This window comes from Nyctereutes procyonoides, unplaced genomic scaffold, assembly GCF_905146905.1.
Source record: "Nyctereutes procyonoides isolate TBG_1078 unplaced genomic scaffold, NYPRO_anot_genome, whole genome shotgun sequence".
NCBI lineage: Eukaryota > Metazoa > Chordata > Mammalia > Carnivora > Canidae > Nyctereutes > Nyctereutes procyonoides.
This window is the reverse complement of record NW_026575131.1, coordinates 40,986,337-41,004,239: the sequence shown is the minus strand read 5'-3', so window position 1 is coordinate 41,004,239 and position 17,903 is coordinate 40,986,337. Positions and strand designations below refer to the sequence as shown.

Here is a 17,903-nt window from a genome sequence, read left to right as displayed (position 1 = left end):
TGGGGCGGGGTGGGGGCGGGATGGAGCAGAGAATCCTTCCAGCAGAGCCTCGGAGTCCTTCTGGGGGCTCAGAGCCAGGATCTTAGACTTCTGAGGCCAAAGGTGTTCAGGCAGATGCCTAGCCAAGGAGGCCTCGCTCTGCACAGGCATAAAGACACAAGCCTCTGACCTTGCCCTATCCGGGTGCATTGGCAGGGTTTGCCGGGATTTGGTCACTCAGTGCAGTGGGAGTCTCACTATTTAGAGGCAGGTATGGCTCCCACTGGGGCACCAGCTTTGGGAGGAGTCCTCAGGTCTGACATTGAGCATTCCAACCAACAGGGCTCCACCGAGCTGTGGGCTCCAGGGGACAATCTGGATACCCACAGTCTGATACCCTAAAATGTACACAAGCCCTCTAACTACCTTGGTTTCTCTAAGGCAAACTATTGAGACTAGGGAAGAGCCAGAGAAACAGGAAAAGAATGAGAGAAATGGCAATTAGGATAAATGTAAGATGATCGCATGGACAAGCCCAACAGAGACAGAGAGAGAGAGAGAGAGAGAGAGAGAGAGAGAGAGAGAGAGGAGGGCGAGGTGACTGATGCTGCCCCCTGGAGTCAGCTCTGGGGGAGGAGAACTGAATTTGGTGAAAAGGAGGCAGGAGTTTGCTGTGCAAAGCCAGGGAGGGAAAGGTGTTCTGTACCAGGGAACAGCATGTTCAGGGACAAAAAGCTTGGAGCAGGCAAGTTGCTGAGGAATGCTGACAGCTGGCTGGCTGGACGGGACGCAGGAAGCAGGCAGGGCAGGCCAGCAGGGCAAAACCAAAAACCGGAACAGGAGACCTGGCCATGACCTTTGGAGGGAGAACAAACCATTCTTGGGAGGTTGAGCAGTTTTGCATTTGAAAGGGCAATTGGCATCTGTGCTGAGAAATAAAGCCATGTTTGCAGTGTCAATGCTGTGCCAGGTGGCTTCCGTGGCTTCATGGGAGCATTTTTCTCTCCATCACAGTGTGTGAGCATTTCATGGATGGGGACAGGGTTTTCTATGGGAGTAGAGTAGCTTGTATGAACCGAGAGCAGCACAGAAGGGACCTTGGCAGAGCCATACCACACCCTCCAGGGTAAGGACTCCCTCACATGGAAGAGAGCAAGTTTATTAAAGCATTCTCTCAAAAAAAAAAAAAAAAAAAAAAAAAGAATTCTCTCTGGGGCACCTGGTGGGCTCAGTCAATGGAGTATGCAACTCTTGATCTCGGGATTGTGAGTTTGAGCCCCACATTGGGTGTAAAGGTCATATAAAAATAAAATCTTTAAAAAAAATTCTCTCTTTTGATCTTAAGATCTGAAATCTGAGTACCCTCTCCTCCGGGCCTTCATCGCACCACCCCAGGTCACAACACTCAACACCTTAAATGAGCCATCTGTTAAGGAACCCCCAGACAGAGGCTTTTCGGTGGTGAGGCCCATGTGCCCGATGCTTGGCAGACACTTATTAACAGCTGTTGGATGAAGTCTTCTGTAAATAATACCTTTGGTGATTTCCTAGCTTCAGCCAACTCTTGGTCACTCTGGTTCACCGAAGTCATGCAGAAAGGAAGGGGCGCCATGCACCTCTGTCATGTGGCCCAGGGCAAGCGTGTTCCCTCCCCAGTCAGGTGAGTCAGGGAGGGAAGGCTTCCTGGAATAGGAGAGGCCTAGGTGACCCCCAGGGGAAGTGGGGCTTGGGCTCAGGAGTGAGGACAGAGGCTGGTGGAGGCCACGTGGGGAAAGAATGTCAGCTTCTCACCTCTCGATGCCATGTCTCCGCACCCGTGAAAAGCAAATTCTCATACCTGCCTCGGCAGGCTCTTCTGAGGTGGTGGGTGTCAGGAGAGGGTGGAGGAAGGAAAGAAACCAGCCCTGCCTGAGCCAGCATACGGACCATGTCCTCTGCTGGGCGGCCATTCCATACCTCCTCGCTATGTGTCAGCCTCAGCAGGTTATTGGTGGTGAGTCACAGACCCTCCGGACCTGTTTACCCACCGACTGAGTGGGTTCAGTAATGACACTGACCTGGTAGGGTTTCATGAGGTCTTGGTGTGAGGTTTTTGTTGCTCTCCTGATCTTGTCTGTTTTTGTAGCTATGTGGAGGATGAGATGAACCAGACACCGAACCTGCTGTACCCTTTGGGGTGGACTCCTAACTCACCCTGGAATTTGTGAGCACTTACCAGAACTGTTCTAAGTTCCTTATATATGTATCAAGTCATTTAATTCCCAAACCCCCTGCTGTTATCCATATCTTGCAAGTCATAAATCTAAGGCTTCTGTCCCCCTTTGCCTTATTCGCTCAGCTGCCCACCAAATACTGTGCTTACCAGGTGCTCAGTAGCCTGGCTTTGGGTCAGCCCACACTTGTCAACACACCCAGTCCTCCTGGGCCAGCCAGATGTCTGGGCAGGCCTTGGAGCTCCCAGGCCTGTCACCGCACCCTGTCTCAGCCCCACCTGGCCACCTTCCCTGCCCAGCTGGATAGCTCAGCAGCTGCCAAGGCCTGTCATTCTTCCCCTGCGCACCCAGTTGTTTGGGTGTGGGCAAATACCAGGCAGGTGAGGAGCCATGGCTCCTCCGCAGACCTGGCTGCTCTCACCCTCAAGGTACAGGGTAGGCATAGGCCAGGGAGCAAGGGAGAAACAGGGTGTCTCCCAGGCTCAGGAGTGCTGAGACTGGATGGCCATTGAATCACGGTGTTAACTCATCTGGAAGCCAGAACAAATGCCTGTAGGTGTCCAGCTGGATCCAAGGAGAGGCATGGCATCCTTGATGCTGAGTACAGAGCTGTCATCTGCCCAGGTGCAGGGACAATTTATATCGCTTTTCAAACTTGAGGCAACTGGTCCCAACTTTTTCCCCCTCTTCTGAATCTTTCAGGGCCCATGATGAACCCAGAAAAGAGGGGGAAAGCAAAGCTTCCCAGCATGAATTAGGAAACTAAGTCTCATGGGAATTTGACAACATTGCAGTTGCCCAGTGGGGTTTTCTGCCCTCAAGAAGCTGAAGCTTAAACATAGAACTGAAGGCCCAAGAGGGGTAGCTCGTCACTGTCCTCAGCAAGCCAGCCAACACCAGCCTCTGCTCTTCCCACCACCCCATGCTGCCTGGCATTGGAGGAAGGAAATGTCCTATGTCAAAGTACTTCTAATAGAAAAAGAAGACAAAAATAGGTGATGAATGCTAAAAAGGACCTTGAAAATAATCTCCCAGTCATTCTAGGAGCCCTGTGTTCCTTGGTGGGGTAGGCCCAGCATCTTGCAGAAAGGGAGCATAGTCAGACCTTAGGGCACTTCTTCTCCCTTCCACACTCTCTTCCGTGGGCCCCTTTGCTCACAGTCTCTTACACATGGGGCACAGGCCCCTGGCTGCTTTCTCACCCCGGGGTTCACTGAACTCCACCTGTCACCTGACCTGTGTGTCCCATTCACCTTCCTGTGACCAGAGACCATGCCTTGACAATGAGGTAGGTGTGATCAGCTGCAGAGGTGAGAAGGAGGCTGGACCCTCACTGTCTTGTTTGGGCAGCAGCACGCGTTACCAGGGTGAAGCATGCAAAATCCAGCACGAAGCTTTATCAGTCACTCACTCCAAAGCTCCCCACCCAGGGCTTCCGGAAACCTTGCCTTCTTGCTCTGCACCAGTCAGGCACTCTCTTCAAGCAGGCTCAGCACTGTGTGAGCCTCATAGGAAGTCGCTTCAATGAGGAGAAAGTCAGGAAAGTCCTCGGACTTGGAACCTGCTGTTTGTTAGCCAACTAACTAGAAGCAACTCACCCACTTTGCTGACCAGAATGTTCTCACCCAGAAAATGGGGGTAAATTCCACTTGATAAGACTCAAGTGAGACTGGCCCCATAGAAAAGAAACCGGCATCCCCCAGGTTAGCCCTCAGGAACCCCACTGCCATGAAATTCTCCATGGAAAAAAGGCTCCATGGGTGAATAGGTTTGGGAAAAGCTGTACCTTCTAGAATGTACGCTAGTAGGTCAATGATTCTAAGACATGCCGTAAAGAAGTCAGGTGGAAATTGCTTAAATCAGGGTTTCCCAGACTTGACCCAGAAATCCTTTTTTTTTCTTTTTTCTTTTTTTTAAATTTATTTATTATTTATTTATTCATTTATGATAGGCACACAGTGAGAGAGAGAGAGGCAGAGACACAGGCAGAGGGAGAAGCAGGCTCCATGCACCGGGAGCCCGACGTGGGATTCGATCCCGGGTCTCCAGGATCGTGCCCTGGGCCAAGGGCAGGCGCCAAACTGCTGCGCCACCCAGGGATCCCCATCTTTTTTCTTTTTTTTTTTAAATAAGCATTCTATGAGGTGGTGTTCTGGCTGTCCTTATTTATTTATTTATTTATTTATTTATTTAGGGTGTCCCTTTTGGAAATGTTAGATGGCCGTGGGCCTTGGAGAATGGCAACGAGTCCACTTTTGTGGGAGGAGAGTGTTCAATTTAAGAGGAGGGTGGCGGCAGCCTGGAACTTAGGTGAGCCTTCCACATGCTCCTGTGCTGTGGGAAGAAGTAGACCCTGACATTGACATGATGAAGGGCAGTTCGACTGCACTGATTAAAATGTTGAAGGCTCAAGGCACCTGGGTGGCTTAGTTGGTTAAGCAACTGCATTCGGCTTGGGTGATGATCCCAGTGTCCTGGAATTGAGCCCCATGTAGGAATCCCTGCTCAGCAGAGAATCTGTTTCTCCCTTCCCGCTGTTGCTCCTTCTGCTTGTGCTCTTTCTCTCTGTCAAAATAAATAGATTAAATTAAAAAATGTTGAAAGGTCGGGGGCCTTCGCTGGCCCAGGGTTGTTTTTTTTTTTTTAATTAAGAAATCTCTACACCCAGACACCTGGCTGGCTCAGTGGTTGAGTGTCTGCCTTTGGCTCAGGTCATGATCCTGGGGTCCTGTGATGGAGTCCCACATAGGGCTCCCATATAGAGAGCCTGCTTCTCCCTCTGCCTAATGTCTCTGCCTCTCTCTGTGTGTCTCTCATGAATAAATACATAAAAATCTTAAAAAGAAGTAGAAGAAGATGATGACTCTATGAGCCCAAGATGGGGCTTGAACTCACAACCCCAAGAATAAGAGTGGCATGCCCTATTGACTGAGCCAGCCAGTGCCCCCAGATTCTTGGGAGGATTTTGAAAAGCAGTGTTCCAATGCTGGGTGGGGGCTCCCTCAAAGTTAGTCTGTGATTCATTTGTTGTCTCTGGTCTCTAGGAGCTCACAGCCTAGAAGGGACATGTGCACAAGGGATACCTGCCTACCCCGTTCCCACCAGAATGCAGTGAGTGTCTATTTGGACTTATATCTGTATTATGTTTACTAATGTGCTTGTTCCCTGTCCTGTCTTGCATTACTGACTTTCCTTCTGATTCTTCCCCGTGCTTTGGAAGTGTATCCTTTAGAAGTTCATCTAGTTCAGTTCTCTTGGTGTGGAACTTGTTCTTTTTGTTTATCTGTGATTCTTTTTATTTTACTTTTATTCTTGTAAGGTGGCTTTGCTGGTTGCACCATTCTAGTTGAGGGAGACTTTCTGCACTTGGTGGGTAGTGTCCTGTGGTCTTTAGTCTCTGATGGCTGCTGATGAGTGGCCACTAAGTGTCCCTGTGTAAGTGTTCTGGCCTTCTGTGACATGGGGCTGCATTCCAGGACTCTGGGATCATAACCTGAGCCAAAAGCAGACATTCAATTAACTAAGCCATCCAGGGGCCCTTAAGTAATTTTTTTTCTTTTTTAAGATTGTATTTATTTATTCATGAGACACAGAGAGAGAGACAGGCAGAGACACAGGCAGAGGGAGAAGCAGGATCCATGCAGGGAGCCTGACATGGGACTTGATCCCGGGTCTCTAGGATCAAGCCCTGGGCTAAAGGCGGCACTAAACTGCTGAGCCACCCGGGCTGCTCGCCCTTAAGTAATTTAACATATTTCTCCAGTGAATTCTCTTCATTTGGGACTAATCTGTAGTTTAACCTATCAATTGAGTTTTATATTCCTTTTTTTTTAAAAGATTTTATTTATTTATTCATGAGAGACACACAGAGAGAGGCAGAGACATAGGCAGAGGGAGAAGCAGGCTCCATGCCGAGATTTTATTTATTTATTTATTTATTTATTTATTTATTTATTTATTTATTTATTTAAGAGAGAGAGAGAGAGAGAGAGAGAGAGAGAATGAGCGTGAGCAGAGGGAGAGAGAAAGGGAGAAGCAGATGTTCTACTGAGCAAGGAGCCTGACACAGGGCTCCATTCCAGATCCATGGGATCATGACCTGAGCTGAAGGTAGCCGCTTAACTGAATGAGCCACTCAGATGTCCCTATAGATTTCAATAATTATTCACTTTTATAAAAATTATGAGCTCTGGATGTTAATTCAGAAAACTCCTAGTTAAACAGTCTGCTCCCCAGACACAAGGATTTAGCTCATGTGCTTGTTTCCAGAGTAAGTTAGTAAATTTTTTGGTATCATTTGAATTTGCTTCGGGGCAATACAATGCCTATGTTTAAACAGTAATTTCATTTTATTTTATTTATTCATAGAGACACACACAGAGAGAGGCAGAGACACAGGCAGAGGGAGAAGGAGGCATCATACAGGGAGCCTGATGTGGGACTCCATCCAGGGTCTCCAGGATCATGCCCTGGGCTGCAGGCAGCACTAAACCACTGTGCCACCAGGGCTGCCCTAAACAGAAATTTCAAAATAAACAGTGATAGTACAATGATTGTGAAATTTAAAAAAAACTTTTGTGTTTCAGTCATTCTGTGTGACTAGTTATAATTCTTATTTGGTTTGGTTTACATATTATTTATGTATTAATTGGTTTAAATTTTAAAACATGAAATAGAGTGCAAACTGTAAGGGGTTTTTCTGTCATTTTTTTTAAGATTTTATTTATTTATTCATGAGAGACACAGAGAGAGACAGAGATATAGGCAGAGGGAAAAGCAGGCTCCCCGCAGGGAGCCCAAAGCGGGGACTCAATCCCCAGACCTGGGATCACATCCTGAGCTGAAGGCAAATGCCCAACCACTGAGGCACCCTGGCATCCCTTGTCATTGTTTTTTAAGTAGACACTATACCCAGCGAAGCCCTAATGTGGGGCTTGAACTCATGACCGTGAGATTAAGAACTGAGTGACCGTGAGATTAAGAACTGAGCTGAGGGATCCCTGGGTGGTGCAGCGGTTTGGCGCCTGCCTTTGGCCCAGGGCACGATCCTGGAGACCCGGGATCGAATTCCCACATTGGGCTCCCGGTGCCTGGAGCCTGCTTCTCCCTCTGCCTATGTCTCTGCCTCTCTCTGTGTGTGACTATCATAAATAAATAAAAACAAAAAACAAAAAACTGTAAGGCCAAGCTCTTCACTTATTTAAAAAAAAAAAAAAAGAACTGAGCTGAGATCAAGAGTCAGACATTTAGCTGACCAAGCCACCCAGGTGCCCAAGGGGTGATATTTTTTATAGTGCCAGTCTTACCTTATACTTAAGCTATTTTACTGAATCTGCATATTGGCCTAAAATGGAAATGTATTTGTTCATTATTATTCTTTTTATTTATTATTTAACCGCTGGTATACTCTAATATTATTTATTATTGCAACAGGCCAGTATGTAAATGCAAGTTAAAAATATATATTAATGCAATTAAAATTATCAACTCACCTTTCCCTACTTTGGTGGTAATATTTATTTTATTTTATTTTATTTTATTTTATTTTTATTTATTTATGATAGTCACAGAGAGAGAGAGAGAGAGGCAGAGACACAGGCAGAGGGAGAAGCAGGCTCCATGCACCGGGAGCCCGACGTGGGATTCGATCCCCGGTCTCCAGGATCGCGCCCTGGGCCAAAGGCAGGCGCCAAACCGCTGCGCCACCCAGGGATCCCTATTTTATTTTTTATTAAAAACTTTTTTTGCTGGTTTGCTTACATTTCAATAAGACAATTAAAAAAAAAAAAGACTGAGTTTCGTGTAAAAAGGACATTCCCTGGAAGTGTCAGCAACGATGAGGACATATGTGCAGGAATGGCACAGGAGTCCTGGGTCAGAGGGTTGGGGGTGTTGCCGGGACTCATCCTAAGTAGATGAGACCTGTAAAATCCAGAGAAGTTAAATATTTTGTTCAGGGTCACACAACTAGTTAGGAGTGAAGCCAGAATTGGAACGTAAGCCTTCTTATTTCTTGATTAGGGCCTAGCAATTGCTCAGGACCATCCAACAGGTTAGAGTTTAGGCATTGAAAACATTGAGATGATTCACACCCTGTGTCATCCAAAATAAACCATGAATGAAATATATAGAAACCCAACAAAAGGGTGCCTGGCTGGCTCAGTCAGTGACTCTTGATCTCGGTGTTGTGAGCTCGAGCCCCAGACTGGGTGTAGAGATTAGTTAAAAATAATAAAATCCTGGGCAGCCCCAGTGGCTCAGTGGTTTAGTGCCGCCTTCAGCCCAGGGCCTGATCCTGGGGACCCAGGATCCAGTCCCACATCAGGCTCCCTGCATGGAGCCTGCTTCTCCCTCTGCCTGTGCCTCTGCCTCTCTCTCTCTGTGTCTCTCTCATGAATAAATAAAAAGTAAAATCTTAAAAAAATAATAATGAAATCAAGAAAGAAAGAAAGAAAGAAAGAAAGAAAGAAAGAAAGAAAGAAAGAAAGAAAGAGAAAGGGAATCCCTGGGTGGCTCAGCAGTTGGGTGCCTGCGTTTGGCCCGGGGCATGATCCTGGAGTCCAGTGATCGAGTCCTAAGTCTGGCTCCCTGCATGGAGCCTGCTTCTGTCTCTGCCTCTCTCTCTCTCTCTATCATGAATAAATAAATTTAATTTTTTTTAAAAAGAAAGAAAGAAACCCAACAAATATCTAGTGTCTTTCCATGATGATCACTTTGCTGTATTTATTAAAATATACACTGATGGTGGTGCGTCTGATTGGCTCAGCCAGTAGGGCTTGCAACTCTTGATCTCAGGGTTGTGAGTTCGAGTCCCATGGTAGATATAGAGATTATTTAAAAAGAAAAAAATACATCAATGGGGCACCTGGCTGGCTCAGTTGTAGAGCATGTGACTCAATCCTAGGGTCTTGAGTTCAAGCCCCGTATTGGGCAAGGAGCCTACTTAAATAAATGAAAATAATTAAATATATGTTTTAATATACACATATATGTTATATGTGTATATATATATACACACACTGATAATGCACCCCTACCCCCTCCTTTTTGTTTCCAGTTTTGGTGCTCCTTCTTTGCACTACGTGCAGCACATGCTTGAACTACGCTTTTGGTTACTGCAGCCTGAACAAAGAACAGCCGCAGCTTTGCCTGTGCTCAGGGCAGGCAAGATGTCCTTAAATGTAGCTGAAAGCCAAGGGTGAGTTGGGGAGCTCCTGCAGAAACTCCAGCTCCTCCCAGTTACTGGTTCAGGGGAAGAGAAGCTGGAAGGCTGAGGCCTGGGAGGCTAAGCTGGGGCACTATCGCCACCTGCTGGCACACCCCGCCTACGGCAGTGGTCGCAGCTGCAAGCCCCGCGGGGAGACACAAGAACAAAGGATGCCTGTGGGTGGAGGCGTCGGGCTGCGCCATCCGCCTTTGCGGGAAGAGCGACCGCTCTGCGGGGGCTGGCAGGGGCTGCCTCCTGGGAAGGGTGAGCGCCCTGACCTGCGAGTGCGCAAGCTGGGAGCGCTGGCTTGGACTTCACACGACTTCCAGGCATCAGCATCTGCAAATCCGAATGGCCAGGGTCTTAAGATCTTAGAATCGTCAAGGTCACTCGCACTCCCAGGACCCTCCCACCCGGTCACAGTCGTGTCGAGGCTGGGAATTGCCCGAGATCGTCCGGTTCGCCGCCGACGCTGTTTCTGCCTCCCTCCTTGTCGCTCCTCCGCCCTCGCCCCAGTGTGGGCAGCCTTTGTCACCAAGGTCGTTGGCGGCGTTCCGGCCCGGCCCGCAGAACTTTGCCTTATCTCTCAGGCCTTCCGGCGGCACAGCCCGTGGCTCCCCACTCCCCTTCCCCGGCCCCCAACCCGTCCCTGCCCCTGCTCCGGCTCCGGCCCCGGCCCCTCCCCGGCCCGGCCCGGCCCCTGTCCCGGCCCCTGACCCGGCCCGGCCCGGCCCCTGCTCCTGCCCCGGCCCCTTCCCCGGCCCGGCCCGGCCCCTGTTCCTGCCCCGACCCCGCCCCCCGCCCCTGCCCCAGCGCCTGCCCCTGCTGCGACCCCGACCCCTGCCCCGGCTCCGCCCGGCCCGGGGCCTCTGACATCCTGCCCTCCCGCCCCTCACGGCTTCCCTGCGGCCCTAGGCGTCCCGCTCCCGCCCTCACCCGGGCCCTGAACATCCAATGCCATTTAGGTGCTTGGGACAAGCTGCTGTCACCACCCTGGATATTTCTCCAGAGCAGTTCCTCACGTTCACCCTCTGACCACCCAGGCATCTGGACACATCTGTTCACAGCTGCCCTGTCCACACAAGAGCTCAGCGCGAAAGTTCTCTCCTCTTCGACTTCGTTCTTTTAAAATAACTTCATACTTATAGAACAGTTGCAAAAATAGTACAAAGAACTCTTTTATTCTCTTTATCAAGAGTCATTAATTTTGGGGGGCGCCTGGCTGGCTCAGTCAGATGCAACTCCTTACCTCTGGGTTGTGAGCTCCAGCCCCACTGTTGGGCATAGGGTTTACTTTAAAAAAAAAAAAAAAAAAAAAGAGAGGCACAGGGATCCCTGGGTGGCGCAGTGGTTTGGCGCCTGCCTTTGGCTCAGGGCGCGATCCTGGAGACCCGGGATCGAATCCCATATCGGGCTCCCGGTGCATGGAGCCTGCTTCTCCCTCTGCCTATATCTCTGCCCCCGCCTCCCTCTCTGTGACTATCATAAATAAATAAATTAAAAAAAAAAAAAAAAAAAAAAGAGGCACAGAGCTTGCCGGGTGGCTCAGCGGTTTAGCGCCGCCTTCAGCCCAGGGCCTGATCTTGGAGACCGAGGATGGAGCCCCACGTCGCACTCCCTGCATGGAGCCTGCTTCTCCCTCTGCCTGTGTCTCTGCTGCGTTCTCTCTCGCTCTCTGTGTCTCTCATCAATAAATAAATAAAATCTTTTTTTTAATTTTTATTTATGATAGTCACAGAGAGAGAGAGGGGGGGGCAGAGACATAGGCAGAGGGAGAAGCAGGCTCCATGCACCGGGAGCCCGACGTGGGATTCGATCCTGGGTCTCCAGGATCACGCCCCGGGCCAAAGGCAGGCGCCAAACCGCTGCGCCACCCAGGGATCCCTAAATAAGATCTTTAAAAATAAGAAAATAGGGGATGGGCTCTCTGCTCCTCCCCGTTTGACAGACAGCCGCGTCTTCTGGTGCAGGGCCAGCCGCGTCCCCGAGACAGGGCGGTGAAGGTCGGAGTGAACGGATTTGGCCTTATTGGGCGCCTGGTCACCAGGGCTGCTTTTAACTCTGGCAAAGTGGATATTGTCGCCATCAATGACCCCTTCATTGATCTCAACTACATGGTGCACATGTTCCAGTATGATTCTACCCACGGCAAATTCCACGGCACAGTCAAGGCTGAGAACGGGAAACTTGTCATCAACGGGAAGTCCATCTCCATCTTCCAGGAGCGAGATCCCGCCAACATCAAATGGGGTGATGCTGGTGCTGAGTATGTTGTGGAGTCCACTGGGGTCTTCACCACCATGGAGAAGGCTGGGGCTCACTTGAAGGGCGGGGCCAAGAGGGTCATCATCTCTGCTCCTTCTGCTGATGCCCCCATGTTTGTGATGGGCGTGAACCACGAGAAGTATGACAACTCCCTCAAGATTGTCAGCAATGCCTCCTGCACCACCAACTGCTTGGCTCCTCTAGCCAAAGTCATCCATGACCACTTCGGCATCGTGGAGGGCCTCATGACCACCGTCCATGCCACCACTGCCACCCAGAAGACCGTGGACGGCCCCTCTGGGAAGCTGTGGCGTCACAGCCAAGGGGCTGCCCAGAACATCATCCCTGCTTCCACTGGCGCCGCCAAGGCTGTGGGCAAGGTCGTCCCTGAGCTGAACGGGAAGCTCACTGGCATGGCCTTCCGTGTTCCCACCCCCAATGTGTCAGTTGTGGATCTGACCTGCCGCCTGGAGAAAGCTGCCAAATATGACGATATCAAGAAGGTAGTGAAGCAGGCATTGGAGGGCCCCCTCAAGGGCATCCTGGGCTACACTGAGGACCAGGTTGTCTCCTGTGATTTCAACAGTGACACCCACTCTTCCACCTTCGACGCTGGGGCTGGCATTGCCCTCAATGACCACTTTGTCAAGCTCATTTCCTGGTATGACAATGAATTCGGCTACAGCAACCGGGTGGTGGACCTCATGGTCCACATGGCCTCCAAGGAGTAAGAGCCTCCTGGACCACCAGCCCCAGCAAGAACAAGAGGAAGAGAGAGGCCCTCAGCTTCTGGGGAGTCCCGGCCCCAACTTAATCCCCCAACACACTGAGAATCTCCTGACCTCCAATTTACATCCTAGACCCCGAGGAAGGGGAGGGGCTTGGGGAGCCCTACCTTGTCATGTACCATCAATAAAATACTGTACCCAGCCAAAAAAAAGAAAAAAGAAAAAGAAAGAAAATAGGGGATCCCTGGGTGGCTCAGCAATTTAGCGCCTGCCTTTGGCCCAGGGCGCGATCCTGGGGTGCCGGGATTGAGTCCCGCGTCGGGCTCCCGGCATGGAGCCTGCTTCTCCCTCTGCCTGTGTCTCTGCCTTTCTCTCTCTCTCTGTGTCTATCATGAATAAATTAAAAAATTAAAAAAAATAAAAATAAAATAAAAAAAGAGGCACAGAGTTTCCTTTAAAAAAGGCATTAGTTTTCTTAAAAAAAAAAAGAATAAGTCATTGATCTTTTACATTTGTCCTATTTGCTTTCTCTTCTATATCTCCCTTACACAGACACATTTACATCTTTTTTGTTTTTGTTTTTATTAAACTACTTGGAAGTAAATTACATCAGTCTTTTTTTTTTTTTTTTTTTTTGAGAGAGTGGAGGAGCAGAAGGAAAGGCTCCATATCCAATGTGGAAGCCTGATGCTGGACTTGATCTCAAGACTTTGAGATCATGACCAAACTGAAATCAAGAGTCTGGCACTTAACTAAGCCCCACCCTCCCTACTTTTTCTTTTTTTTAAGTAGGCTCCACACCCAATGTGAGATTTGAACTCACAACCCTGAGATTAAGAGTCCTATGCTTCACCGACTGAGCCAGCCAACCACTCCCCTACATCATAGTCCTTAACCTTAACGGCAGTGTTATATCCTGAGAATAAGGATATCCTTAGATAATTATCAAATTCAGGAGTTTAACACTGAAGCAGGGGCAGCCCGGATGGAGCAGCGGTTTAGCGCCGCCTGCAGCCCAGGGCGCAATCCTGGAGACCCAGGATCAAGTCCCATGTGGGGTTCCCTGCATGGAGCCTGCTTCCCCCTCTGCCTGTGCCTCTGCCTCTCTCTCTCGCTCTGTATCTCTTGTGAGTAAATAAAATAAAATCCTTAAAAAAACAAAATACTGAAGCAATCTTTTAACCTAATTAATAGTCCATATTACTATTTTGTCAATTGTCTCAAAAATGTCCTTTACATCATTTTCTTTTTTATCTTGGTTTAGGATCCCATATTTCATTTAGTTGTCAGGTCTCTGGAGTCACTAAACCGCTGAGCCACCCAGGGATCCCCTGGAGTCTCCTTTAATCTGGAACATTCCTCAGCCCCTCTGTTGTGTATGACATCGACATTTGTGAAGAATATGGGCCAGCAACTCTATAAAGTGCCTCAATGCAGACATTTCCTTTCCTCCTATATCTTTTGCTCTAAGTGCCAGTGGTCTGCCCAGTTCCTCAGGTAGGGAGCCAGGGCGCCATCATGGTCTCTCCCTCCCCCTGCAACCATCCACCCACCACCAGATCCTAGTGTTTACCCCCCATCTCCCATGCCCATAGCTTCCCCTGTGACTGTGCGCTCATCATTCCTCCCCAGCCAGCCAGCCTCAGCCACTACTGCTTCACACAGGCTGGCTTCCCAAAGTGTGGATGAAGACTGTGGCATCAGGAGCTTGTTAAAAAGGCAGAGTCTCTTGGCGCCTAGGTGGCTCAGTTGGAAAAGTAGGCCACTCTTGATCTCTGGGTCATGAGTTCAAGAAAATGCAGAATCTCAGGCCCCATCCCAGGTCTATGGAACCAGAATATGCATTTTATTTTTTTAAGATTTTATTTATTTATTCATGAGAGACGCAGAGAGAGTCAGAGACACAGGCAGAGGGAAAAGCAGGCTCCACGCAGGGACCCCGACGTGGGACTGACCCTGGGACTCCGGGATCATGCCCTGAGCCTAAGGCAGATGCTCAACCACTGAGCCACCCAGGCGTCCCAGAATATGCATTTTAATGAGTTCCCCAGGTGTTACTTCTGCTCCATTAAGTTGGAGGAGCCCTGCTCTCAGAGATCCCTGAAGCTTACAGACCCCTCAGCTCCATCCACATCCAAGGTCCTGGGTGTCCTCCTCTACCAACCTTGCCTTCCCAAACTTGTCCCCTACCTCATCTATATTCATGAATGTGTGCTGTTTCGCCCTCCTAGTCCTTTCCAAATGCCCTATCTCCTAACACTTCTGCGCATCAGGCTTAAATATACATCACCTCCTGGGTGGTATGCTTCCTTCTATCCCTCTTGAGCACTATTTGCTCCATACCTGTCTAAATCCTAGCTTCTCTTCCATGGAAGTATCACTCCCATGCGCTCCTGGTTTCAAAGTGACTATTTCTCTGGCTAGTTGGTGAGCCCCTTGAGGAAAGCCTGCCTGCTATATATACATCTCCTCATCCTCAGTGCCCAGCACAATTGAAATGTTTGTTGAATCAGTATGTGAAAGAAACAGCTCTTCTTCCATGGATGCCCTTCTTCCACGTAGATCTGAAGTGGGTATTGGGGCATCCAAATATCTAAGTCACAGAATGTTGGGACGGGTAGCCACAGTGGAACATCTACTTTAAATGCCCTTTGTGATCTACGAGGAAAGGCTTCAGGGAGGGACAAGTGACTTATTGCAGGTTCCTTGGCTGGAAGGGTGGGGCCTATGAGTCATCACTGACGCATGCTTTGCCCTTCCTGGAGCCAAGTGCCCTTATGCAGTTTGGTATGAGAAAGTAGTAAAAAGCAAAGTGAGGGTCGCCTGGGTAGCTCAGTCATTTGGGCATCCAGACTCTTGGTTTGAGCTCAGGTCGTGGGATTAAGCCCTGCATTGGGCTCAGGGCTCGGCACAGAGTTTGCTTGGGATTCTCTCTCTCCCCCTCTGACCCTCTCCATATCCATGTACTCTTCTTCAAATACATAAATAAAAACTTTTTTTAAAATATGATTTTATTTATTCACTCATGAGAGAGAGATAGAGAGAGGCAGAGACATAGGCAGAGGGAGGAGAAGCAGGCTCCATGCAAGGAGCCCCATGTGGGACTCAATCCCAGGACTCCGGGATCACGTCCTGAGCCGAAGGCAGACACTCAACCACTGAGACACCCAGGTGTCTTAAAAAAAACAAAGATGCAAAGAATGTGTACAAAATGGAAATATTTATGCAGCTTTAAAACATGAAAAGCAATTCTATATTTGCTTACTTAGGAAACAATCACAATGCCAGTGGTAGCAGTTACCTTGGGGAGGAATGGGTGAGACTGGACAGTTAACCATTAAGCTTGAATTCACAGACCCGAAGCTCAAGTTGCATGCTCTACCAACTAAGCCAGCCAGGTGCCCCCAAAATTAAAATTTTACCCAATTTTTTTTAGTGAGTTGTTTTCCCCAAGAGTCTCAAGTAACTAGCTCTCAACCAAATTTCCAATCAAGGCTCAGAGGGCAGGGTACATTTAGAAACAGAACTCTGCCTGTTATTGGAGCATATGATGAACATAGGGTAAGTTTGGGGTTCTATCATAGCACATGGGTTAGAGTTTAGGGTTTTTTTTATAGGCAACAAGGAGCCATTAAACTCTCCAGTATGAATGGGCGACCTAATTAGACATTTAGCAAGTTGACTGTGGCAACAATAGGCTAAGCCAAAAGACCAGCTGGATTTTGCAATAATCCAGAGGAGTGTTACCTGCTTGGAGCAAATTTAAAGAGCAAAGTCAGGGAGGAGTTAGGGAGAAGACTGGCTCTGAGTAGATGTTGTTGAAGCTTTGTAATGGGTAGAAAAGAGGTTCATTGGCTTATGTTTGGAGTTATCCATGATTTAAAAAAAAGCCAATTTCTTGTAGAAATCATATCTACTTACATGACAAGTGAATCAAATCCTAATTATAAGAATGAATACTTGGGACAAAGTTTTTTTTTTTTTTTTTTTTTTTAAGATTTTATTCATGAGAGACACAGAGAGGTAGAGAGACAGGAAGAGGGAGAAGCAGGCTCCTGGCAAAGACCCTGATGTGGGACTCGATCCCCGACCCAGGATCATGCGCCGAGCCAAAGGCAGATAGATGCTCAGCCATTGAGCCACCCAGGCATCCTGGGATAAAGTTTTCATACATGAACTAGAAAGGAACTGTCCTCTCAAGTAACTTGGGTAAAAAAGATAGGTTCAGGGCAGTCCGGGTGGCTTAGCGGTTTAGTGCCGCCTTTGGTCCAGGTCGTGATCCTGGAGACCGGGGATCAAGTCCCATGTCCGGCTCCCAGCATGGAGCCTGCTTCTCCCTCTGCCTGTCTCTGCCTCTCTCTCTGTGTCTCATGAATAAATAAATTTAATCTTAAAAATAAAGATAGGTTCAAGGAAACTAGTACATAGTTCAAATATTTTTTTCTTTATTTATTTATGATAGTCACACACAGAGAGAGAGAGAGAGGCAGAGACACAGGCAGAGGGAGAAGCAGGCTCCATACACCGGGAGCCCGACGTGGGACTCGATCCCAGGTCTCCAGGATCGTGCCCTGGGCCAAAGGCAGGCGCCAAACCACTGCGCCACCCAGGGATCCCCTAGTACATAGTTCAAAAACAAATGCTGAAGTCTTAAATTATTTTGAAAACTTGAGGGACACCTGGGTGGTTCAGCAGTTGAGCATCTGCCTTTGGCCCAGAGGGTGATCCTGGAGTCCCGGGATCGAGTCCCACATCGGGGTTCCCTACATGGAGCTGCTTCTCCCTCTGCCTATGTCTCTCCCTCTTTGTGACTCTCATGAATAAAATCTTAAAAAAAAAAAAAAAAAAAGAGGAAAAGCAGCATATCCAAAATAACATTTTATGGTTTTTTTTTTTTTTTTTAAGATTTTACTTATTTGACAGAGAGAGAGCATAAGCAGGGGGAGCAGCAGAGGGATAGGGAGAAGCAGGCGCCCCATGGAGCAGGGAGCCCAACATGGGACTCGATCCCATAACACCGGGATCGACCTGAGCAGAAGGTAGATGCTTAACTGACTGAGCCATCCAGGTGCCCCTGTGGTCTAATTAATCAAAACTTTTGAATCTTCTCACTAGGAAGATGGACTCTGGTCTCTTGGAAAGTGTTGTAATATGGGATGCATTAAGAGTACAGCCATCAGATTTTTTTTGCAATTGAAAATCATCTCTATATACACTCTGTGCACTCTCTCCAACATACAGTGTGACAAAAGTTGAGTGGAGGGAAGAGTGGGGATGCTTATATACCCGAGGTCTCCTTGGAAGAATTAAAAAAAATTCTGGGAGAGGAAATGGGATGTGAGTTGAGAGTGCTCCGCTCCCTTTAATAATCTGTGGACTTGTTCTCTCCTGTCTTCTTGACCTATAAACATGTAATACTGGAGATAAGAATTATAGGGGACTTCCTTTCTTTCCACACTGACAATTCCAAAATAGTTAAAATAATGTCTCTATTATAGATGCAAATAGAAG

At 48.4% G+C, this 17,903-nt stretch overlaps 1 protein-coding gene across 1 annotated transcript; it reads left to right on the top strand.

Annotated features, from left to right (window-relative positions):
• The first annotated feature begins 1,589 nt into the window (after window positions 1-1,589).
• Window positions 1,590-12,575, top strand: LOC129522138 (glyceraldehyde-3-phosphate dehydrogenase-like). The gene is made up of 3 exons (XM_055344290.1): window positions 1,590-1,639; window positions 2,105-2,182; window positions 11,348-12,575. The coding sequence occupies exons 1-3, from the start codon at window positions 1,590-1,592 to the stop codon at window positions 12,393-12,395; spliced, it is 1,176 nt and encodes a 391-aa protein (XP_055200265.1). The 3' UTR covers window positions 12,396-12,575.
• Window positions 12,576-17,903: the final 5,328 nt, after the last annotated feature.

What these genes read in the sequence shown, in the direction of transcription:
- LOC129522138 (XM_055344290.1), top strand. Translation starts at nt 1,590, where the DNA reads ATGCACCTCTGTCATGTGGCCCAGGGCAAGCGTGTTCCCTCCCCAGTC. An exon ending in CGTGTTCCCTCCCCAGTCAG is followed by an intron (nt 1,640 to 2,104) that starts GTGAGTCAGGGA and finishes CTGTTTTTGTAG; the next exon opens with CTATGTGGAGGATGAGATGA. An exon ending in CCTAACTCACCCTGGAATTT is followed by an intron (nt 2,183 to 11,347) that starts GTGAGCACTTAC and finishes CCCGTTTGACAG; the next exon opens with ACAGCCGCGTCTTCTGGTGC.